At 47.3% G+C, this 25849-nt stretch overlaps 1 protein-coding gene across 2 annotated transcripts in view; it reads left to right on the forward strand.

The window, feature by feature from the left end:
- The window catches only part of nostrin (nitric oxide synthase trafficking), an 85844-nt gene that overhangs the window by 22950 nt on the left and 37045 nt on the right, over positions 1 to 25849 (forward strand). For both annotated transcript variants that reach the window (XM_085986471.1, XM_085986473.1), the window contains one exon: positions 20175 to 20258. In XM_085986471.1, coding sequence (XP_085842597.1) covers positions 20175 to 20258 — 84 coding nt within the window. The remainder of the gene's footprint in view (positions 1 to 20174; positions 20259 to 25849) is intronic.

Below are 25849 nucleotides of genomic sequence, written 5' to 3' on the forward strand. Positions count from 1 at the left end.
TAACGACTGAACATCTCACCAAGTTTCTCAATTGTTTTCTCTGCCGTGGTAGACCTCATCACAGCGACCTGCGGCCACTTGCTACGAGCGTCCACAACCACCATAAACATCTTCTCTTCGAAAGGACCGGCGAAGTCCACGTGTACTCGCTGCCACACTTCTGCAGGCCAATCCCAGAGGTGTAGGGTTGCCAGCTGTGGAACATTCCAGACCCTTTGACATGGGGAATATGTTTTGGCATTCTCCTCAATATTTCCATCGAGACCTGGCCACCAGAAGTAGCTTCTTGCCATTTCCTTCATCCGAACCATCCCACTGTGGCCTGTATGAAGTTGTTGCAGTATAGGTTCCCTCAGAGGTGGTGGAATGATGACACGGCATCCCCAAAGAAGACAACCTGCCTGGACGGAGAGCTCATTTCTTTTTGAAACGTAAGGTTTCAAACTAGGAGAATCTCCTATAGCTCTCCCTCGAATGACATCATCCATTACCTCAGACAGGACTGGATCGTTGCGGGTGTACCTTCGCACCTGAACTGCCATGACAGGTGCTCCCTCCACTTGTCTATGGTAGAAGATGTCTATCTGACGAGGCTCTGGGGGAGTAACAGGCAAGGGTAGCCTCGAGAGACCGTCTGCGTTGCCGTGCAAGTCTGATTTGCGATATTTGATGTCGTATGTGTGTCCTGACAACAGTAAAGCCTACCTTTGCATCCTGCTTGCAACAAGAGATGGAATTCCGGTGTGGGGCCCGAAGATTGAAGTCAATGGACGGTGGTCCGTCAGGAGTGTGAACCTTCTCCCAAACAGGTACTGATGAAATTTTCGAATTCCAAAAACGATTCCCAAGGCCTCACGCTCAATCTGTGCATAGTTACTCTCGGCCTTGTTCAAGGTGCGTGATGCGAAGGCGATAGGTTTCTCTTCACCAGAAGGCATGATGTGGGATATGACTGCTCCCACACCATATGGTGACGCATCACATGCTAGCTGCATGGGTAGCTTTGGGTCGAAGTGTGTCAGGACTTCCGATTTCAGCAATGCTTTCTTTGTTTGGGCGAAAGCTTCGTTGTACAGTTCAGTCCATTTCCATGTTTTGCCTTGACATAGCAACTGATGTAACGGCTTCAGCAATGTTGCTAAGTCTGGAATAAACTTCCCATAGTAGTTAAGTAGCCCCAGAAATGAACGTAACTGGCTCACATTCTGGGGTGCTGGGGCCTCCACGATCACCTTGACCTTTGACGGCGCCTTATGCAGGCCAGTAGCGTCAATCACATCCCCAGGTACTCAACTGAAGACTGAAAGAATTCATATTTGTCTGTACGAACTCTGAGTCTGTACTCTTTCAGTCGTTGTAGTGTCGCATCCAAGTTCAGAAGATGATCCTCCTCATTTGTCCCAGTGACAAGGATGTCGTCCAGGTAGCACTGGACTCCTGGCAGTCCACTCAAAATCTGATCCATTGCCCTTTGGAATAGAGCAGGGGCCGACGTAATTCCAAACGGAAGGCGGTAGTACCTGTATAGCCCCTTGTGTGTCACAATTGTCAGCAGCTCCTTTGATTTGTCATCGACATGCATTTGTAGATAAGCCTGGCATAAGTCTATTTTGCTGAACTTTTGCCCTCCGGCCAGGCCCGTAAAAAGATCACCAATGAGGGGAAGAGGGTACTGTTCCGCAGACAGCATCGGGTTAATAGTCGCTGTAAAATCCCCGCAGATTCGAACAGATCCATCCTTTTTCAGGACAGGAACAATGGGTGTGGCCCATTTGCTCACACTCACAGGCTCCAGGACTCCATTCTCGACTAAGGCCTCCAAGTTAGCCTCAACTTTTGGCCTAATTGCATAGGGTACAGGTCGGGCTTTGTGAAACTTCGGCTTGCTGTCAGGTTTAATGTCCAGTCTCACGCTGATCTTTTTCATGCTCCCAAGTTCCCCATTGAAGAGTTCTGCATGTTTGTTTAACACTGTAGTCAGACCTGACTCCCTTTTTGACATCATGCGGACTGCAGGCCAGTCCAGCGTGATTTTCTCTAGCCACGCACGTCCCAGTAGTGATGGGTAATTTCCCTTTACCACATATAGTGGCAGTTTCACAGTCTGTCCGTTCAATTTAACTGTCACCTCAATGGCGCCTCTCATGGCCACAGGTTCGCCGGTATACGTCTTTAGCACAATGTTTGTTGGCTGAAGGGTAAGATGCTTTAGCATCTTGTTGTAGACAGTGTCTGAAACAAGGGACACAGCCGCGCCTGTGTCCACCTCCATCCGCACTGATTGTCCCTCCACCAGTGGTGACACCCAGTAGCCATTTGAACCACCTGCAACCGTCAGTATGTGCACCTCTTCCTCCTCAGAGGTGTCGCTCCCCTCTGTTTTGCTTGTTCCCTCATACTGCACTGAATGAACACTCTTTTTCCTCTCTTGTCCAAATACAGCCATTTTGCTTTCATGCTTCCCAGCTCTGTCTGTTCTTTTTTTACCTCTACAGGCGCGTTCAATGTGACCCTTTTTGCCACAATTTCGGCATTCCAGCTCCGTATATCAGCAGTCATTAGCGTGATGGCCCATTTTCCCACAACGGTAACATGTGCCGTTCCGCGCACCTTTAGGCTCAGACAACACCTTGTGAACTCTCCCTGTTGAACTCAACTGGTTAGCCTCCTTTTCCGCCATCTCCATGGAGACACTAACTTCAGTGGCCTTTTCAAGAGTAAGGTTGTCCTCAGTAAGAAGGCGCTTCTGTGTGGCTGCACTTTGCAGACCACACACAAGTCTGTCTCTAATGGTGTCATTCAGCACCTCCTTGAACTTGCAGTGTTCTGACAACCTTTTTAAAGCAGCAATAAACATCGTCACTGATTCCCCCTCCTCTTGATTCCGTTTGTGAAATCTAAATCTCTCAGCAATAACCAGAGGTTTTGGTGAAAAATGTGCTCCAAGAATTTCCACTAGTTGCTTAAATGTTTTAGTTCCTGGCTTATCTGGCTGCACAAGGCTGCGAAGTAAATTGAATGTCTTCGGCCCCATTACACTCAAAAAGGTAGGCACGACCTTTTCGTTTGCCACTGCATTCATCAATACAAAATAGTCAAAACGTTCCGTATAAGCGCTCCATTGCTCCACATTTTCATCAAAATCACCGATGTTTCCTAATATAGTAGCCATCTCACGTTTCAAATTAAAATTTCTGTTTACTCTCTGCACCCGTAACGATAATGTGATGCTGCAATCTCTGTTCCGAGTGTTTTGTAGTCGAAAACAAGAAAGTTCCCACAACGCAGATTCATCCCATCCTCATTGCCACTTTGTTGTGTCGGAACCTTTCTACCTAGACACAATTAGAACTCAGAACCCAGAGATTCAAACATGAAGTGCTTTATTCAGGAAGGAAAGGAAAGTTCTGGAGAGTTCCGAACAAAGAGAGCTAAACTTAACCAAGAGAACACCCAACCATTTATCTGCTGTGACAGCGCCACCACAGGTGAGAGGAGAACACACAATACATAACAAACACCACCACCTCCAAGTTCCCCTCCAACTCATACACCATCCTGACTTGGAAGTATATTGCCGATCCTTCATCGTCGCTGGGCCAAAATCCTGGAACTCCCTACCTAACAGCACTGTGGGAGTACCCTCACCACACGGACTGCAGCGGTTCAAGAAGGCGGCTCACCACCTTCTCAAGGGCAATTAGGGATGGGGAATAAATTCTGGCCTTGCTAACGATGCCCACATCCCATAAACTAATAAAAAAAGACCAGCAGCAGCTGGGGAGGATGAGTCTTGCAAAAAGAAAAATTGAAATGAGACGTAACTGGTTATTTTTCACAGCTCATTACTGTAATGAGTGTTAATATTGCATTATGAAAGCTAGGTCGTGCCTAATTAACCTAATAGAGTTCTTTGACAGACTCACTGAGGTGGGGAATAGAGGAGGATCAATGAATCATGCATATGTGAATTTTCAGAAGGTATTTGATAAGGTACTGTACATACATTGTTAATTAAAATTGAAGCACATAGAGTAATGGCATGGATAGGAAACTGCGGACCAAATTTCTTACAGCTCAGACAAAGGCCAGACAAGCTGGGTCCTGACCTTAGCTGGGAAATCTCGGTCGGCATTTGCCCACTCCTTACAAGGCCAGTTACGTCAGATGGGTGGGACTGCAGGCAGAGATAGCCTATACTGGGAGTTCCTGCTTTCCCAGGTCCATAACGGGCTCAGTCTAACACTGGAGTCTGGTATGGTGGCTGAGATGAGCCATACTGGCTTCCAGAAGGGTACCCCACTGGAAGCTATAGGCCGAGGAAGCAGCCTGGACCCTGGGAGATGGATACATATTTTGTTAAATGTTACTATCGGTCCCCTTGCATAGGAGAGTACATGACCTGGATTTTGAAATAAACGGGAGTATATCCACTAAGCTAGAATGGTATAGTGAACAACAAATGAGAGAGCAGAAAACTGCAAAAGGACCTAAGACAGATTAAGCAAGTGGGCAAAACAATGTCAGATCCAGTTCAACATAATGAAATGTGAGGTAGTACACTTTGAATGTAAGAATAGCAGATGATAATAAATGGGGAAACACTAGCTGGATAGATGAATGTAGGGATTTAGGGAACAAGGGCCTAGAAATTCGGTGGTGCCCAGTTTGGGGCGCCAGTCTCGCCTGGGCGCCGGAAGTACCGCCCCGGAAGGAGCCGCGAGCGCCAGCCGGAAATTCAGTTTGAGCGCCCCAAACGGAAGCGCGGCGTTACTCGAGGCGCCCTGCATCCGTCTTGGGGCGCTGCAGCTGAAGTTCGCAGCGCAACGTGCCGCAGCGCCACACGCTGCGGCACGGCGCGCTGCGGTACTGCAGGCCTTCCTCCTCTTCTTAAAGGGGAGGGGCCTGCTGCAGCGCGATCTAAGATCGCAAGTGCCGGCAAAAGAGTCCGGCACCGAGGAGAAGTGCCGGGCTCTTGGGAGACAGGTGGCACAACGCGGAGGGGGGGTGCTCAGGAGGCCGGGGACGGCGGCGCGAAGAGGTGCTGGCAGGTGGCCAGCAAAAAAAATGGCCGCCCCGCACCTCAGCGCCTCTACCGCTGCAGGTAGGCCCCCCTGAACCGGTCGCAAATTGCGACTGGCGTTACAGCAGGGGGCGCTACCAGATTTTGTGATCGGGGCGGTAGCGGGGCGCTGCGCACACCGATGATGTCATCGGTGGCGGCGCAGCACTAACGGCTAACGCCGCCATTAGCGCCCCGCTAAATTTCGCGGGAGGCATGGCCAGTGACGCTAAACCCACTAAGTGTCCTCTTTGGGCGCTAACTGGTGGCGCAGCCCACCGAATTTCTAGGCCAAGGTACATAAATTAGCTTATTCAGAAGTGCAAAAAGCAATCAAACAGGCTAATGGGATGCTGGATTCGTCACGAGGTTTTCGAATATAAAAGCAAGGAACTACTATTTATACAGGGCACTGAACAGACCTCATTTGGTGTATTGTGTTCAGTTTTAGGTGCTTGGGATCGATACTGGAGGAGAGTAGGTTAAGGGGTGATTGAGGTGTTTAAAATAATGAAGGGAATTTACAGGATTGATAGGGAATGACTTTTCTCTCTAGTAGGGCAATCCAGAACAGTGACATAGGCCTAGATTCCCCTCTGTTCCGTTGCATCAGCAGAAGTGTAGCGCCCGCCCTTGAGCCACACTGCTGGCATCGACAAATTTCCCAGGGTCACAACATTTGAATAATTGGCAGCAGATTGGCCACATTCACCTGTTGGGGTGGAAACCAACATGCTGCTATGGGGTTTAAAGCAGCTTAGAGGGAAAATGTCAGCAATTAGAGCAGAGTCAATTAGAGTCATGGCTGCCGAAAGATCTGCAGGAAGCAGTGTTCCAACTTCACGGACACAGCGATGGAGGTACTATTGGAGGAGATGAGAAAAAGGTGGGCAGAATTATTTGGCACCCAGGGGAAGAGACCATCTCATGCAACTCTCCACTGGCTGGAGTCATACCTAGCACAAAGGTAGATGGTTGTGGTTGTTGGAGGCCAATCATCTCAGCCCCAGGACATCGCTGCAGGAGTTCCTCAGGGCAGTGTCCTAGGCCCAACCATCTTCAGCTGCTTCATCAATGACCTTACCTCCTTCATAACGTCAGAAGTGGGGATGTTCGCTGATGATTGCACAGTGTTCAGTTCCATTCGCAACTCCTCAGATAATGAAGCAGTCCATGCCTGCATGCAGGATGACCTGGATGACATTCAGGCTTGGGCTGATAATGGGAAATAACATTCACACCACACAAGTGCCAGGCAATGACCATCTCCAACATAAGAGAGTCTAACCACCGCCCTTCCTACATTACAACAGTGACTACACTTCAGAAAGTATTTAATTGGCTGTAAAGTGCTTTGGGACGTACGGTGGTTGTGAAAGGCGCTATATAAATGCAAGTCTTCTTTCTTCGCATTCAACGGCATTTCTATCGCCGAATCCCCCACCATCAACATCCTGGGGGTCACCATTGACCAGAAACTTAACTAGATCAACCATATAAATACTGTGGCTACAAGAGTAGGTCAGAAGCTAGGTATTCTGTGGCGAATGTCTCACTGCCTGACTCCCCAAAGCCTTTCCACCATCTTCAAGGCACAAATAAAGAGTGTGATGGAGTACTCTCCACTTGCCTGGATGAGTGCAGCTCCAACAACACTTAGGAAGCTTGACACCATCCAGGAGAAGATGATACAAAGATGGGAGGGAAAGCAGTGAGTGAGGAGGACATAAAAAACCTGCAAAAGGACATAGACAGGCTAAGTGAGTGGGCAGAGATTTGGCAGATGCAATATAATGTTGGAAAGTGTGAGGTTATGCACTTTGGCAGAAAAAATCAAAGAGCAAGTTATTATCTAAATGGAGAGAAACTGCAAGTGCTACAGTACAAAGGGATCTGGTGGTCCTGGTGCATGAAACACAAAAAGTTAGTATGCAGGTACAGCAGGTGATCAGGAAGGCCAATGGAATCTTGGCTTTTATTGCAAGGGGGATGGAGTATAAAAACAGGGAAGTCTTGCTGCAGTTATACAGGGTATTGGTGAGGCCACACCTGGAATACTGCGTGCAGTTTTGGTTTCCATATTTAAGAAAAGATATACTTGCTCTCGAGGCGGTTCAGAGAAGGTTCACTCAGTTGATTCCGGAGATGAGGGGGTTGACGTATCAGGAAAGGTTGAGTAGGTTGGGACTCTACTCATTGGAGTTCAGAAGAATGAGAGGCGATCTTATTGAAACATATAAGATTGTGAGGGGGCTTGATTGGGTGGATGCGGTGAGGATGTTTCCACTGATGGGTGATGTTAAGTCTGTGTGTTATATTGAGAATTACTACACAGACCACAAGAGTAAAATTTAACAGGTCTTTACTAGTCGAAGGTCAGGGCGGAACTGCCCAATAAATCATTACACAGCACTTATATACTGGTGTGGTCACCACCAGTATTACAGTATACAGCAGCCAAGATAGAGTAGCGCAACCCTTAAAATAGTTCTCTTAAAGGTGGAACGGTTACATACACTACAATCCTCCCTTTTTAGCTTAACAGTATATATTCCTCATTAAACATAACATCATAACATATATACACAACTTCATGTAAACACAGTTCACAGATTCAGTCTCTCTGGAGGCTTCCTGACTCGGTCCGGATAACGCCTCGGTGGTGTAGTAGTTTTCGGTGGTGTAGTAGGTTCTTTTGGCAAGGTCGATTCGGCTTGAATGCCAGTGTCGGGTTCATCTGATTCCAGTATTACCGGATCGGAGGTAGATACTATGGGTATCTCTGCTTCATCATTAGGCGTATAGAGTTGTGGAGTAGGTTGGCCCTTTTCGGATGACTCTATGATCTGGTCAACATGGCGCCTTATTATGCTTTCACCAATGTCCACTGTAAAATCTGTGTGTTATATTGCAAATTATTACACAGACTACAAGAGTAAACTTTAACAGGACTTTACTATTCGAAGGTCAGGGCAAATCTGCCCAATCACTCATTACACAGCACTTATATACCGGTGTGGTCACCACCGGTATTACAGTATACCGCAGCCAAGATAAAGTAGTGCATCACCTAAAATAGTTCTCTTAAAGGTGGACGGTTACATACAATAGTTCTCTTAAAGGTAGAACGGTTACATACACTACAATCCTCCCTTTTTAGCTTACAATATACTTATTCCCCATTAAACATAACATCATAACATATATCCAACTTCATGTAAAAACAGTTCACAGATGTAGTCTCTGCGGAAAACAGTTCACATATTCAGTCTCTGCGGAAAACAGTTCACAGATTCAGTCTCTGTGGAGGCGCCTCCTGTGCTTCTTGACTCGGTCTGGACAACGCCTCGGTGGTGTAGCAGTTCCCTGTGGTGTAGTCGGTTCACTTTGCTGGGGTGACTCATCCAATAGTCCTTCACTGGACTTAACAGCTTGAACTTCCGTCACTTCTGAACCAGCATTGCTGACTTCTAAAAGCTTGAGTACCTTGGGAAGTTTTTCTACTTCCAAACTGATTTGGTTCCGTTCGGAGGGACCACGTGCGTGATCTGGTAGGGGTGATAATGGTTCAGATGGGTCATCTTCTTCTGTTTCGTCTTTTCCTTTCCTGCTTCTTGGAGACTCTCTGTGCTCTGCTGCCAGCCGCATGCACAGTTCCTCCTCCTCTTTCTCCTGTTGCCTTAGCAGCGCCACCATCTCCCGGTGTTTCTTAGACTTTTTGTGATTCTTCAGGGTTTTTGCACTTCGGAAGATTTCCCCACAAGCTGGGCAGAACAGGTCATCGTTATATTCGGTGTCGTTCAACAGGACGTGGTAATAATCGGTGTCGTCCTGAGCTAGGCCAGCAAGAGGGTCTTTTATTTCCTCCATGCCCAGCTGGACGTTGGTCAGCTTTTGTTCTAATTCCAGACATCTCTCCTGAAGAGACTTCTTCATGTGTTCAGCTTCCTCCAGCTTTTTCTGGGCTTCCTGCAAATCTTTTACTAATGACCTCATTCGTGATTTCAATACTTCAACTTCATTCGGAGATTGATTGATCGTATTATTCAATCCCTCTACTGGAGCAGTTGTTTCAGCATTCTGTTGTTCAACATTGACGTGAGTCAGCGTACTTTTGGCATCCAAGGGTTGCTCTGCTGCCATCTTCTCAGTCTGTGTTGCAACCTCAGCTATTTCAATAACTTTTGAGAGCTCCAAACCCCTCTCCTTTGAAGATTTAAGCTCATGTTCAAATTGTTCCCATTTCAGAGTCTTGTCCCTCAGCATATGAAGGAGTTGGCTGACCGTTAACTCTTCTGACATCATCCGTTTCCCAGTAGCTGCAGGGATGTTTATAACCTTGCCCTGGGGCTCCTTTGCTGTTTCTACTTCGCCATCATCCGCAGCCTCCACCATTCGAATTTCCACAAATGAATCGTCCGGTGATGCTGCACCCAACTTCAGTAGGAGCTTGGAATTCATGGCGACCAAATCAGCCTTTTCTGCCTGCAACCTGCTAACAAGCGCCTTCAGTTGCTGAACATCTTGCTCCACCAGATTAGAGCACACACCTTCAGAAACCGAATCAGCTTTGATTCGTTTGGCCTCCTCGCGCAGACGGTTTGTGTGCTCCTGCTCCCTTTTCTCCATCAGCTGCTTCTGTTGTCTTTCCAGATTCTCCCACTCTGTGTCAAAGAACTTTTTCATTGCTTTCATCTCTTGCTCAAGACGGCAACTCAATTGTTCTAATTGCTGTTGTAATTTGAAATGGAGTTGAGTTCGAGCCCAGTGTTCCTCAGAATTGTGCATGTCTGTAAACTGGACAGACTCAGAATTCTCTGTCAAACTATGTTGTTGTTGTTCAGTGGAATTCTGTTCTGAAACTTTGTTCTCCTCTGAAGCATAAGCATTTATGCACTCCTTCGTTTTTCCAACCTTAATCAGCAAGTCCATTTTAGACTTGTCTTTCGCACCTGGGCTGGTCTTATCGTCATCAGTTTCAGAGTCTGAGCTGATTGTCTTCACCGAGTTCTCACTCGTTATTGCTTTTAGGTAGTGCCATTCCATGTTTATTTCCCTGATCCACTCCCATCCCAGAAGTGGTGGACCTCCCTCAGGTAGTACATATAAGTCCATTCCTTGGTGTTCTTTGCCCTTGTCTCTCACCTTGACTTTTATCTTTCCGATGGGGTATACTTTATGCCCCGTGTATGTCTGCAATACGATCTTGGTATCTCTCAAGGGTATATGTGAGAATAGCCGGTTGTAATCCCTTCGATTTATGACTGATAGGGCTGATCCTGTGTCCAATTCCATTTTTACTTGGACTCCGGCTATTTTTAGCATGACCCAGATAGTTTGTAGGTCAGCTTCCTTACTCACATTGTGAATTCTCAGACTACCCAGTTCCTGGCCGTTTGGGTCTGAATCCGAATTCTGTTCATCCGAACTCTTCTCAGCCACCTTGTGTACCTTGCTGTACTTTTCCTGCGGTGACTTTTTTTTGTTGCTGGTCTTCTTTCCTGACCGGCATACTTTAGCTATGTGACCAAGCTTGCCACATTTTCTACATTCCTGGTTTTTAAACCAGCATTGGTTCTGGTCGTGTGTTGTCTTCCCACAACGATAACATTTCGTTGTACCCGAAGTCATTTGATCCACGCTGAGTACCGCTGCCTTCAGCTGCATTTCTGCAGTGCCTCTCGCTGCGGCTTCATGCGATGCTGCAATAAGGACAGCCTTATCAAGTGTAAGACCGTTCTCTTCTAGCAGTCGCTTTTGTGTTCCTTCCTTCGACAACCCGCACACGAACTTGTCTCTCAATGCGTCTGTCAGATTTTCCCCAAACTGACAGTATTTCGTTAATCTACGCAGTTCAACCAAGTATTCCGCGTTGCTTTCCTCTTTCCGTTGCGTTCTCGCATAAAATTTGAATCGTTCCGCCAACATCAGCGGTGTGGGGTTCAAATGATCCTTCAGGACAGCAACAATATTAGCGAAAGTCTGATCCGCCGGTTTAGCTGGTGATAGAAGATGCTTCAATAGCCCGTATGTCTTCACCCCCATTGAGTTTAGTAAGGTTAGAGCTTTATCATCATCTGCTATTTTATTGGCCTCACAATATATCTCGATGCGTTCTACATACGTGGCCCAATCTTCCACCTCGGAATCGAAGTCGTTGATGTTACCATGCTTAGGCATCTTCACTATCTTTCTGAGAAACAACAACGAATTTGTTCGTTACTTTTTTTTTTCCAAAAATGGCGGTTTCCCGCGCTTGTCTTCTTCCCCGCCCACTTTCAAAATGGCGGTTTCCTGCTCCTGTCTTCTTCCCCACCTACTGGCGGCTTCCCGTGTTTCTTCCCCTGGTGGGAGGGGTAAGCTTTGCTCTCGGGCGACGACCGCTGGCTTTCGGGGTTCGCAGCCTGAGCGCTGGCTTCAGTGCGTTCCTTGTTCCCTTTTCTCGGCAGGGCAACCGGCGCTGGGGACAACCCGTTGGCGGCGAACAGTTCCAGCCGCTGGGCGGAATCTCGCTCGGTCTCCCTCGCTCGGTCCCGTTCCCCCTCGCTCGGGCTCTGTCTCTTCCGCTCGCTCGGGCTCTGTCTCTCCCTCAGCGGCTTCCAATCGCGCCTCCCAGCCCTCTCGCAGTCCGGTCCTTTCCTCCCCCGGCTGCGGCTGAGTTCTCCGCGGTTTTATTTATTTATTTATTTTTTATTTCTTCCCGCGCCTTACGATCCCGGTCGCAGCGCCTCGCGGCCTTGGTAGCTGCCCGGCCTTTTTCGCTGGTCGCGGTCGAGCTGTCTCACGACGCTGTTGCATCTCCCAGCCCGCTTGTAGCCCGGTCTCTCACACCGGCTGCGTTCCCGCTTGTAGCCCGGTCTCTCACACCGGCTGCGTTCCCGCTTGTACCGCGGCTTCCGTGCCCTACGCTGCCCCAGTCTCAGCCTCTCTGGCCCCGACTTCTGTCCGGCTCCTTTCCCCCGACCGTGGTCGAGTTCACCGCCCTTATCCTCCGTTTCTTTTTATTTGCCCCCTACTCACAGTCAACGTGGCCGACTTGCTTCTCGTGGCTGATCGGCTCACTCACCACCGTGACAGAAGGGACGATCACTGCCTGTTGCTGATGGAAGGCTTCGTGTCTGAATCCTTCCTTCTTCCTTGCTCTGCAGACTCGAGTCTTCTCTCAGCAGAACGACGAGGGCGGATGCCTTTTCTCGACGCTCGTTAACTGCTTCGGATGTATCGCTGCCGCAGGGTAAGATCGAACTCGTCGCCACTGTAAAATCTGTGTGTTATATTGCAAATTATTACACAGACTACAAGAGTAAACTTTAACAGGACTTTACTATTCGAAGGTCAGGGCGAATCTGCCCAATCACTCATTACACAGCACTTATATACCGGTGTGGTCACCACCGGTATTACAGTATACCGCAGCCAAGATAAAGTAGTGCATCACCTAAAATAGTTCTCTTAAAGGTGGACGGTTACATACAATAGTTCTCTTAAAGGTAGAACGGTTACATACGCTACATCCACGGTATACATCAGCGGTCCTAGTCGTGTGCAAATAGTTCCAGGCTGCCATTTCTCGGTACGGTAGTCCCAGGCCAAAACTTGTTCACCTATCTGGAAGGTTCTAGTTGGCCTTTCATTCATGTCTTGAAATTGCCGGTTCTCTACGTCCCTTCTGATGTTTGGCTTGATCAAATCCAGCCGGCATCTTAGTCTTCTATTGAAAAACATCATGGCGGGAGTTTGGTTTGTGACCGCATGTGTTGCATTCCTGTACGCCAACAAGAAGTTAGCTACCTTATGTTGTAGATTTATGTCTTCATTACCCATGGCCTTTATGGCCTTCTTGAAGGTCTGGACAAACCTTTCAGCTAATCCATTGGTGGCGGGATGGTATGGGGCGGACGTGTAGTGTTTAACCCCATTGTTTTTTAAGAACTTCCTGAATTCTTCGGACACAAATTGCGGTCCATTATCAGAACAGATCTGTTCCGGCAGCCCATTCCTGGCAAATCACAGAATCACAGAAATCACAGAAACCCCACAGTGCAGATAGAGGCCATTTCGGCCCATCGAGCCTGCACCGACACACATCCCACCCAATCCCCGTAACCCCTACACCAACACATATCCCCATTTAATCCCCCTAACACTAAGGGTCAATTTATCATAGCCAATCAACCTAACCCGCACATCTTTGGACTGTGGGAGGAAACCGCAGCACCCGGAGGAAACCCACGCAAACACGGGGAGAATGTGCAAACTCCACACAGACAGTCGCCCGAGGCCGGATTCGAACCCGGGTCCCTGGCGCTGTGAGGCAACAGTGCTAACCACTATGCCACCGTGCTGCCCTTATGGTCCTTAACACTGTGATAGTTTTTTCCGTGGTGGTGGAGGACATCTTTATTACCTCCGGCCACTTGGAGTGTGCATCCACCGCGATTAAGAACATTGAGTCCATAAATGGACCAGCAAAGTCGATATGTACCCTTTGCCATGGAGATGAGGGCCACTCCCATGGATGTAGAGGGGCTTGTGGTGGGGCGTTTTGGACCTTCTGGCATCCTAGACAGCTCTTGGTCATTTCTTTGATGTCTCCATCGATACCTGGCCACCACACAAACGCTCTGGCTAGGTTCTTCATTTTCACTCCACCCAGATGCCCCTCGTGAAGCTCCTTTAGCACTTTATGCTGAAGTTTGGGTGGAATCACCTCTCTGGATCCACACATCAAGGTTCCTCGGCACACTGACAGCTGTTCTCTTCTTTGCGAGAATGCTGGCAACAGTGGCTCGCCATGTGCTGGCCATCCCTTCACCGTTAAATCGTAGACTCGTGAGAGAGTCGGGTCATTTCTCATTTCCTTTTCAATGGTAGAATTTGTTACTGGTAGACATTCCACTATGGTTGAGTGGAACATCTCCACTGGGTCCACTGTAGGCGCCTCTTCTACCATTGGCAACGGTAGGCGCGATAAGCCATCAGCATTCCCATGCTGTTTTGATCCTTTGTATTCTATGTCATATTGGTGTGCCCCTAGGAAAAGGGACCACCTCTGTAGCCTTTGCGCTGTCATAATGGAAACGCCCTTTTTAGGGTTGAATATGGATACCAACGGCTGGTGGTCTGTCAGCAGTGTAAACTTCTTGCCCTGCAGGTAATGATTGAACTTCTTTACTCCCCACACAAGGCTGAGAGCCTCCCTATCTATCTGAGCATAGTTGCGCTCAGCGGAGGTCAATGATCTGGATGCAAATGCGACTGGCCTTTCCGAGCCATTTGGCAACTTGTGTGAGAGTACTGCTCCAATACCATAAGGGGAAGCATCACAAGCTAGACGAATAGGTAGCGTTGGGTTGAAGTGAGCCAACACTTCCTCTGAGGTGATCAATGCCTTACTTTTGCGAAAGGCCTTCTTACAGTCCTCGCTCCACTTCCATGGTACTTCTTTCTGCAACAGAGCATTCAGCGGGTGCAGCACCGTGGATAGATTTGGCAGAAACTTATGGTAATAGTTAATCAACCCTAGGAACGACCTCAACTGGGATACATTTTCCGGAGCGGGAGCCTTCACAACAGCTTCGATCTTGTCAGGTGACTTGTGCAGCCCCTCCTGGTCAATGACATGACCACAGTACGAGATCCGTTTCTGAAAGAACTCACATTTCTGGCGATTAACTCGAAGGCCATATTCCTTCAACCTGGTGAGCACCAGTTTCAAATTTGCGAGGTGTTCCTCATCGTCCTCTGCTGTAATCAGGATATCGTCCAAGTAACATTGAGTGCTTGGAATTCCCTGTAATACCTGCTCCATGGCCCTCTGCCAAATTGCTGGAGCCGAAGCCACTCCAAAAACCAGTCTATTATATCGATACAAGCCTCTGTGCGTGTTGATTGTGAGATACTGGCGCGACTCTTCCTCAACTTCCATCTGTAAGTACGCTTGCGCCAGGTCTATCTTGGTGAAGTGTTTCCCGCCAGACAATGAAGCAAAGATATCCTCAATCCGCGGAAGCGGATATTGCACCATGTGAAGCACCGGATTAACTGTGATCTTGAAGTCTCCACAGATGCGGACCTTCCCCGGTTCCCCTGGCTTGTTACTCGATGAACGCTTCATGACGGGAACAATGGGCGTGGCCCACTCACTCCAGTCCACCTTAGACAGTACTCCTGAACGTTCAAGCCCTTCCAGTTCAGCTTCCACAGCAGGTCGTATCGCATAAGGTACCGGTCTGGCTTTGAAAAATTTGGGGTTTGCATGTTCTGCAATCTTGATTTTTGCCTTAATTCCTCTCAGTGTTCCCAGTCCCTGTTGGAACACCTCTTTAGCCTCATCCAATATTCTGGACAATCGTTCAGGTTTGACATCTTTCTTTCCGGAATCTACCGTTATTGCTTTTAGGGAGTGCCAGTCCATATTTATTTTCCTGATCCACTCCCGTCCCAGAAGTGGTGGACCTCCCTCAGGTAGTACATATATGTCCATTCCTTGGTGTTCTTTGCCCTTGTGTATCACCTTGACTTTTATCTTTCCGATGGGGTATACTTTTTGCCCCGTGTATGTCTGCAATACTATCTCCGTATCCCGTAGGGGAATATGTGTGAATAACCTTTTGTAATCTTGCTTATTCATGACCGTCAACACCGATCCGGTGTCCAATTCCATCTTCACATGGACTCCTGCTATCTGCAGTGTGACCCAGATAGTTTGTCGGTCAGCTTCCTTACTCACATTGTGAATTCTCAGACTACCCAGTTCCTTGCTGTTGGAGTCTGAATCCGAATTCTGTTCATCCGAACTCTTCTCAGCCACCTTATGTACCTTTCTGCACTTTTCCTGTGGTGACTTTTTGTTGCTGGTCTTCTTTCCTGACCGGCATACTTTAGCTATGTGACCAAGCTTGCCACATTTTCTACATTCCTGGTTTTTAAACCAGCATTGGTTCTGATCGTGTTTTGTCTTCCCACAACGATAACATTTCGTTGTACCCAAAGCCATTTGATCTACTCCGAGTACCGCTACCTTCAGCTGCATTTCCGCAGTGCCTCTCGCTGCAGCTTCGTGCGATGCTGCAATAGAGACAGCCTTATCAAGTGTAAGATCATTCTCTTCAAGCAGCCGCTTTTGTGTTCCTTCTCTCGACAATCCACACACGAATTTGTCTCTCAGTGCCTCTGTCAGACTTTCCCCAAACTGACAGTATTTCGCTAGCTTACGCAGTTCAATTAAGTACTCCGCGTTGCTTTCCTCTTTCAGTTGCGTTCTCGCATAAAATTTAAATCGTTCCGCTAACATCAGCGGTGTGGGGTTCAAATGATCCTTCAGGACAGCAACAATATTAGCGAAAGTCTGATCCGCCGGTTTAGCTGGTGATAGAAGATGCTTCAATAGCCCGTATGTCTTTGCACCCATTGAGTTTAGTAAGGTTAGTGCTTTATCTTCATTTGATATTTTATTTGCCTTACAATATATCTCTATGCGTTCTACATACGTGGCCCAATCTTCAACATCGAGATCGAAATAGTTGATGTTACCACACTTAGGCATCCTCACAATCTTCTTGAGAAACAAAAAGAAATTTTTCTTTAACTTTTTTTTTTTCAAAATGGCGGTTTCCCGCGCTTGTCTTCTTCCCCGCCCACGAAAATGGCGGCTTCCCGCGTTTGCCTTTCTCCCCCGCTGGCTGTAATGGCGATTGCCGTATTGCTGCGTTCGCCCTCCCCAGCGGTTCTCGAATCGTGCCTCCCAGCCCCTCTTGCAGTCCGGTCCTTTCCCCCCCGGCTGCGGCTGAGTTCTCCGCGTTTTTTTTTAATTTTTTTAATTTTCTCCCACGCAAGCGGTTCTCGAATCGTGCCTCCCAGCCCCTCTTGCAGTCCGGTCCTTTCCCCCCCGGCTGCGGCTGAGTTCTCCGCGGTTTTTAAAAAAAATTTATTTTCTCCCGCGCCTTTCGCTGTCCCGGTCGCTGCGCCTCGCGGCCTTTTTCACCGGTCGCGGTCGATCTTGCTCTCGACGCTGTTGCGTCTCCCAGCCCGCTTGCAGCCCGGTCTCTCACACCGGCTGCGTTTGCATTCACCGCGGCTTCCGTGCCTTACGCTGCCCCAGTCTCAGCGCCTCTGGCCCCAACTTCTGTCCAGCTCTTTTCCCCGGCCGTGGTCGAGTTCTCCGCCCTTATATCCTCCGATCTTCCCTCCCCTATTTCACAGCCAACGTGGCCGACTTGCTGCTTGTCGTTGATCGGCTTACCCACCACCGTGATAGAAGGGATGATCACTGCCTGTTGCTGATGGAAGGCTTCGTGTCAGAATTCTTCTTTTGCTCTGCAGACCCGAGTCTTCTCTCAGCAGAATGATGAGGGCGGATGCCTCCTCTCGACGCCCGTTAAACTGCCTTGGATGTATCTCTGCCGCAGGGTAAGATCGTACTCGTCGCCACTGTTAAGTCTGTGTGTTATATTGAGAATTACTACACAGACCACAAGAGTAAAATTTAACAGGTCTTTACTAGTCGAAGGTCAGGGCGGAACTGCCCAATAAATCATTACACAGCACTTATATACTGGTGTGGTCACCACCGGTATTACAGTATACAGCAGCCAAGATAAAGTAGTGCAACCCTTAAAATAGTTCTCTTAAAGGTGGAACGGTTACATACACTACAGGTGAGACTAGAACTAGGGGGCATAATCTAAGAATAAGGGGCTGCCCTTTCAAAACTGAGATGAGGAGAAACTTCTTCACTCAGAGGGTAGTAAATCTATGGAATTTGCTACCCCAGAGAGCTGTGGAAGCTACAACATTAAATAAATTTAAAATGGAGATAGACAGTTTCCTAACAGATAAGGGAATTAGGGGTTACGGGGAGAGGGCAGGGAAGTGGACGTGAGTCTAGATTCGGATCAGCCATGATCCTATTGAATGGCGGAGCAGGCCCGAGGGGCCGTATGGCCTACTCCTGCTCCTACTTCTTATGTTCTTATGGCCCGCTTGATTGGCACCCGATCCACCACCTTAAACATTCACTCCCTCCACCACCGGAGTACCGTGGCTGCAGTGTGTATCACCTACAAGATGCACTGCAGCAACTCGCCAAGGCTTCTTCGGCAGCACCTCCCAAACCCGCGACCTCTACCATCTAGAAGGACAAGGGCAACAGGCGCATGGGAACACCACCACCTCCAAGTTCCCCTCCAAGTCACACACCATCCTGACTTGGAAATATATCACCGTTCCTTCATTGTCGCTGAGTCAAAATCCTGGAACTCCCTCCCTAACAGCACTGTGGGAGTACCTTCACCGCACGGAACTGCAGCGGTTCAAGAAGGCGGCTCACCACCACCTTCTCAAGGGCAATTAGGGATGGGCAATAAATGCTGGCATTGCCAGCGACGCCTACATCCCAGTCCCCTGCCAAATTCCCACATGAGCAGGAAGAGTCATACTTAAAGTCATCTGCATTCATGTTACAGCAAAAGGTGGAAGAAGAGGAATCATTTCTCTCCAGCTGTCACTCTGCCCTCACTCCATCACCCACCAGTCATTCATTTCATCACTCCCAAGCATCACCCAGAAATAGGCACCCAGAGATATCAGGATAGTGATCAGGACGGGACAGCACTGGGTGATACACATTGCACAAGTGTTTAGGAGAAGGTAGGCTGGATGAAGAGGGCGATGTTGTCTCTGATTTGAGGATCCAGATATGACAAGCCTTGGCTGAAGAGCTTTGGGACACAAATCTCTCAGGCCCTGCATTTAAACAAAGGATGGAAACAGAGCATTGTAATCATGTACAGGTACGTAATGGGATTGTCTCCCAGAATGTGCTACATCTGTCTGATCAGCTGGTGGAGTCCAGTATCAGCATGTGCAACACCATTGGGGAGGGTTTCTCTCACTTCAGCAGTTCCTGGAGAGGGTGGCAGCTCCAGGAAGGTCTACAGAGGCCACCTCCATAAACAAGGCCTCGGGAGCAATGGTAGATCCAGTTGCCATGGAACTCATTGAGAGGAGCAACCACAGGGGATTCTCTGCTCCAATTGATACCATGCGATCTTTTCAGCTGATCTGTGGCCTCTCAGAGAATGTGCCAGGCACCACTGACCTATCAGAATCTAGCATTTTCTCAGGATTGCAGGTCCAGTGAGTCTCACTGTTAGGTTTTCCAGATGCCTGAACATGCAGGTTCACAGCAGCAGGGCTAGATTGCTCTGGCTTCTGGTTTGGAAATGCAACTTGGCATTGATGCTTCTCAGGACAGTGGCTGCTCGATATAACAACCGTCTCAGTCCTATGCGGCCCATTGTGACAATCAGCAGCTGGACAAACCGTGCTTTTGGACGCTCAGATGGCACCTAGACATTCTTGCTTAGAGATTGGTTCTTGAACATGTGCAGCTTATGTATAATATATAGTAATGAATTGCATTTTTAGCTTTTGCTCCCTCCTTATTACTGGGGATACTAGGGATTGGGATATGATCAACCTTGGTATTCTTGGAAAATTACAAAAATGTTTAATTCAAAATGGGGAGATGATGAAGACAATGAATATAGGGGGTTGGGTGTCTATGAATTTACTGAAACTTCATTTTATTTTTGAGAATGTGTCTCGTATCAGAGCATGTCTGACATTTTTTGGACCAGCGACAGGATGACCTTCAAGGCCATTCTCATTCTTTTGCTGATCATTATCTCCATCCAGATTCTCCTCCCTTTCCCAAGATAGTTCCTCTGCTTCCTGTAGTTGGACTGTCTCCAGTGTACAATTATGCAGGATGCAATAAATGATGACAATTCTGGATACTTGTGCTGGAGCATATTTCTTGGAAAGGATTTTTTGCAGTAATGTAATTAGGGAGAAGATTTCAAATTGGATCGATGTTCCTGTGAGACATGACAGTTATAACCGACTCAACAGTTCACTACAGGCACAAAACTTTTCGTTATACAGGTTGCTGCATCAAACAAAACAGGCAGTTGTGCAGTTTTAAACAGTGCACATCAAAAAGCAGGCACTAGTCTTAAAAGAAAAAGGGTAAATGTGTGGCACTACAGTTTTAACAATTGCATTAATCTACTATAATTCACATGGCGGTTTCTTGTATTTGTTTAAGGGCTGACCTAGAAAAGAGGTACACCAAAGGACTCCTCAGACTGGCAAACAAAATTACCAAAGCATCCACCAACATCATAAAAATGTAAGCAACATATTTGAAATATAATTTCTGCATTTAAATAATAAGGATAAAAAGATAACTGCTGATTTGAATATAGTGATTATTGATGTGTCCTGGGATTTTCAAATCTGATTAGTATAGTGCAAGAGTATCCAATGGTCAGATATTGGAGTGGTAATTTAGAAAACTATAAATAGTTTTTCAAGAGTTGCTGGTGCAAAGCCTGAAAATCTTGTCAGTAACTTTTTCCATCTAACTATCCATCTATAACAAATAAACACATCACACTGTATATCAAAGGTTAATACTCATAGAACTATAGAATAGAAATTTACAACACAGAAGGAAGCAATTCGGTCCATCATGCCTGTGCCAGCTCTTTCCTCGAACAATTCAAAACAATTTGGATATTGTTGGGGGAGATGGCTTATCGGGGGAAGGCAGCAGCAGCCAACTTCCTGGCACCGTGGGTGGTCCTGCTGCACACGACAGGAGGAAAAAGAGCGGGAGAGCTATAGTGATAGGGGATTCTATTGTAAGGGGAATAGATAGGCGTTTCTGCGGCCGCAAACGAGACTCCAGGATGGTATGATGCCTCCCTGGTGCAAGGGTCAAGGATGTCTCGGAGCGGCTGCAGGGCATTCTGGAGGGGGAGGGTGAACAGCCAGTTGTCGTGGTGCACATAGGTACTAACGATATAGGTAAAAACCGGGATGAGGTCCTAAAAGCTGAATATAGGGAGTTAGGAGGTAAATTAAAAAATAGGACCTCAAAGATAGTAATCTCAGGATTGCTACCAGTGCCACGTGCTAGTCAGAGTAGAAATAGAAAGATATTTCAGATGAATACATGGCTAGAGGAATGGTGCAAGGGTGAGGGATTCAAATTCCTGGGACATTGGAACTGGACGGTTTGCACCTGGGCAGGACCTGGACCAAAGTCCTAGGGGGAGTGTTAGTGCTGTTGGAGAGGGTTTAAACTAAAATGGCAGGGGGTTGGGAACCTGTGCCGGGAGACAGAGGAAAGGGCAGCAAGGATAGAAACAAAAGACAGGAAGGAGAAAAGCAAATGTGGCAGTCAGAGAAATCAAGGGTTTAAATCAAACATGGCCACAGTAAATAATAATTCTAAAAGGTTTAAGAGTGTTAAAAAAACAAGTTTGAAGGCTTTGTGTCTTAATGCGAGGAGCATTCATAATAAGGTGGAAGAATTAGCTGCGCAAATAGCTGTAAACGGATATGATATAATTGGGATTACGGAGACATGGCTCCAGGGTGACCAAGGCTGGGAATTCAACATACAGGGGTATTGAATATTCAGGAAAGACAGGCAAAAAGGAAAAGGAGGTGGGGTAGCATTGCTGGTTAAAGAGGAGATTAAGGAAGGATATTAGCTCTGATGATGTGGAATCTGTATGGGTAGAGCTGAGAAATACCAAGGGGCAGAAAACGTTAGTGGGAGTTGTATACAGACCCCCAAACAGTAATGCTGAGGTTGGGGATGGCATTAAACAGGAAATTAGAGACGCGTGCAATAAGGGAACAGCAGTTATCATAGGTGACTTTAATCTACATATAGATTGGGCTAACCAAATTAGTAACAATACTGTGGAGGAGGAATTCCTGGAGTGTATACGGGATGGTTTCCTGGACCAATATGTCGAGAAACCAACTAGAGATGAGGCCATCTTAGACTGGGTATTATGTAATGAGAAAGGATTAATTAGCAATCTTGTGGTGCAAGGCCCCTTGGGGCGGAGCGATCATAATATGATAGAATTCTTCATTAAGATGGAGTGAAGTATTTGACTCAGAGACAAGGGTCCTGAATTTAAATAAAAGAAACTACGATGGTATGAGGCGCGAGTTGGCTAGGATGGATTGGGAAACATTCCTTAAAGGGTTGATGGTGGCTAAGCAATGGCAAACATTTAAAGATCGCATGGATGAACTACAGAATTTGTTCATCCCTGTTTGGCATAAAAATAAAACAAAAAAAGGTGACTCAATTGTGGCTAACAAGGAAAATTAGGGATAGCATAAGATCCAAGGAGAGGACATATAAATTGGCCAGAAAAAGCAGCAAACCTGAGGATTGGGAGCAGTTTAGGATTCAGCAAAGGAGGACGAAGGGATTAATTAAGAGGGGAAAATAGAGTATGAGAGTAAGCTTACAGGGAACAAAAAAACTGACTGTAAAAGCTTCTATAGATATGTGAAGAGAAAAAGATTGGTGAAGTCAAGCGTAGGTCCCTTGCAGTCAGAATCAGGGGAATTTATAATGGGGAACAAAGACATGGCAGACCAATTAAATACATACTTTGGTTCTGTCTTCACAAAGGAGACACAAATAACCTCCCAGAGATGTCGGGGAACATAGGGTCTAATGAGAGGGAGGAACTGAATGAAATCAGTATTTGTAGGGAAATGGTGTTAGGGAAATTGACAGGATTGAAGGCCAATAAATCCCCAGGGCCTGATAATCTACATCCTAGGGTACTTAAGGAAGTGGCCCTAGAAATAGTAGCTGCATTGCTGGTCATCTTCCAAAATTCTATAGACTCTGGAACAGTTCCCATGGATTGGAGGGTAGCTAATGTAACCCCACTATTCAAAAAAGATGGTAGAGAGAAAACGGGGAATTGCAGACCGGTAAGCTTGACAGCGGTAGTGGGGAAATTGCTAGAGTCCATTATAAAAGATGTAATAGCAGAGCTCTTGGAAAACAGTGACAGGATCGGACAAAGTCAACATGGATTTACAAAAGGTAAATCGTGCTTGACTAATCTACTGGAATTTTTTGAGGATGTAACTGGTAGAATAGATAAGGGAGAACCAGTGGATGTGGTGTATTTGGACTTTCAGAAGGCTTTTGATAAGGTCCTGCATAAGAGATTAGCATGTAAAGTTAAAGCACATGGAATTGGGGGTAAGGTACTGACTTGGATAGAGAACTGGTTGGCAGACAGGAAGCAAAGAGTTGGAATAAACAGGTCTTTTTCTGAGTGGCAGGCAGTGACTAGTGGGGTACCGCAGGGATCGGTGCTAGGACCCCAGCTAGTCCCAATATATATTAATGATCTACACGTAATATCTCCAAGTTTGCAGATAACACAAAATTGGGTGGGCATGTGTGCTGTGAGGAAGATGCCGAGAAACTCCAGTATGATTTGAACAGGTTGGGTGATTGGGCAAATGCAGTATAATGTGGATAAATGCAAGGTTATCCACTTTGGTAGCAAAAACAGGAAGGTAGATTATTATCTGAACGGCAATAGATTGGGAGAAGGGGAAGTGCAACGAGACCTGTGTGTCCTTGTGCACCAGCCGCTGAAGGTAAGCATGCAGGTGCAGCAGGCGGTTAAGAAGGCAAATTGAATGTTGGCCTTCATAGCGAGAGGATTCGAGTACAGGAGCAAGGATGTCTTGCTGCAGTTGTACAGGGCCTTGGTGAGACCACACCTTGAGTATTGTGTGCAGTTTTGGTCGCCTTATCTGAGGAAGGATGTTCTTGTCATGGAGGGAGTGCAGCGAAGATTCACCTGATACCTGGGATGGCAGGAATGACGTATAAGGAGAGATTGGGTCGATTGGGCTTATATTCGCTGGAGTTTAGAAGAATGAGAGGGGATCTCATTGAAATGTATAAAATTCTAACAGGACTAGACAGACTAGATGCAGGACCAGGGGTCACAGTCTAAAGATAAGGGGCAAGCCATTTAGGGCAGAGATGATGAGGAATTTCTTCACCCAGAGAGTGGTGAACCTGTGGAATTCTCTACCAGAAAAGGCAGTTGAGGCCAATTCAGTAAATATATTCAAGAAGGAGTTAAATATATTTCTTAAGGCTAAAGGGATCAAGGGATATGGGGAGAAAGCAGGGACAGGGTACCAACTCTCCGACACCTCCTCCTACCTCCACTTGGACCATGACCCCACTACCGAACATCAAACCACCGTTTCCAAGACTGTCACTGACCTTATCTCCTCTTGAGATCTTCCCCTCACGACCACCAACCTCATAGTTCCCCAACCCCGTACAGTCCGCTTCTACCTCCTTCCCAAGATCCACAAACAAGCCTGCCATGGTAGACCCATCGTTTCAGCCTGTTCTTGCCCCACGGAACTTATCTCTTCCTATCTCGACTCTATCTTTTCTCCCCTTGTCCAGTCTCTTCCCACCTACATCCGCGACTCTTCCGACGCCCTCCGCCACTTTAACAGTTTCCAGTTTTCTGGCCCCAACCGCCTCCTTTTCACCATGGACGTACAATCCCTCTACACCTCCATCCCCCACCAGGATGGCCTGAGGGCGCTCCGCTTCTTCCTTGAACAGAGGCCCAACCAGTCTCCATTCACCACCACCCTCCTCCGCCTGGCTGAACTTGTTCTTACATTGAACAACTTCTCCTTTGACTCCACTCATTTCCTCCAAATTAAAGGTGTTGCTATGGGTACCCGCATGGGTCCTAGCTATGCCTGCCTTTTCATGGGATATGTGGAACACTCTTTGTTCCAGTTTTACTCAGGTCCCCTCCCTCACCTCTTTTTCCGGTACATTGATGACTGTATCGGTGCTGTTTCCTGCTCTCGCCCTGAACCAGACAATTTCATTCACTTTGCCTCCAATTTCCACCCTTCCCTCACCTTCACATGGTCCATCTCTGACTCTTCCCTCCCTTCCCTTCCTCGACTTCTCCGTCTCCATCTCTGGGGATAGGTTATTGACCAATATTCACTACAAGCCCACTGACTCCCACAGCTACCTGGGCTACACTTCCTCCAACCCCGCCTCCTGTAAGGACTCTATTCCATTCTCCCAGTTTCTCTGTCTCTGCTGCATCTGCTCCGACGATGCCACCTTCCACACCAGTGCTTCCGACGTCTTCCTTTTTCCTCAACCGAGGATTCCCCTCCACCGTGGTTGACACGGCCCTCGACCGTGTCCGTTCTATCTCCCGCACTTCTGCCCTCACCCCTGCCCCTCCCTCCCAGAACCACGATAGGGTTCCCCTTGTCCTCACCTGTCCTCCGATTAGGCACTTTACAGCCTTCCGGACTCAATATCGAGTTCAACAATTTCAGATCATAACCTCGGCCCCTATTATATTTTTATATATTTTTTATCCACACTTTTGGTTTGTGCCTTTTCCTTTTTTTTTCTCTCCCACATGGCAGCTGTCTTTCATTTTGCCAGCGCATTTCACACTTCATCTAGAGCCATCCTTTGTCTCTTTACCTGTCCTATTACCATCTCGTCTCACCTTGAATATCTCTTAATGTCTCTTCACCTCGCAGACCTTCCCTTTTGTTCTTTCATCCCCTCCTCCATTTCCTAGCCCCCAAACCCGCTTTTCAATCTGTCTCATTTCCTGCTTTTTTTCTCAGTTCTGAAGAAGGGTTTCGACCTGAAACGTTAACTCTGTTTCTCCATGGATGTTGCCTGGCCTGCTGAGTTTTTCCAGCGTTTTCTGTTGTTATTTCGGATTTCCAGCATCCGCAGTATTTTGCTATCGTACTGAATTTGGATGATCAGCCATGATCTCATTAAATGGCGGAGCAGGCTCGAGGGGCCGAATGGCCTACTCCTGCTCCTATCGTCTATGTTTCTAT

This window comes from Somniosus microcephalus, chromosome 4 (genome assembly GCF_052327205.1).
Source record: "Somniosus microcephalus isolate GS21.2 chromosome 4, FLI_Smic_1.0, whole genome shotgun sequence".
NCBI lineage: Eukaryota > Metazoa > Chordata > Chondrichthyes > Squaliformes > Somniosidae > Somniosus > Somniosus microcephalus.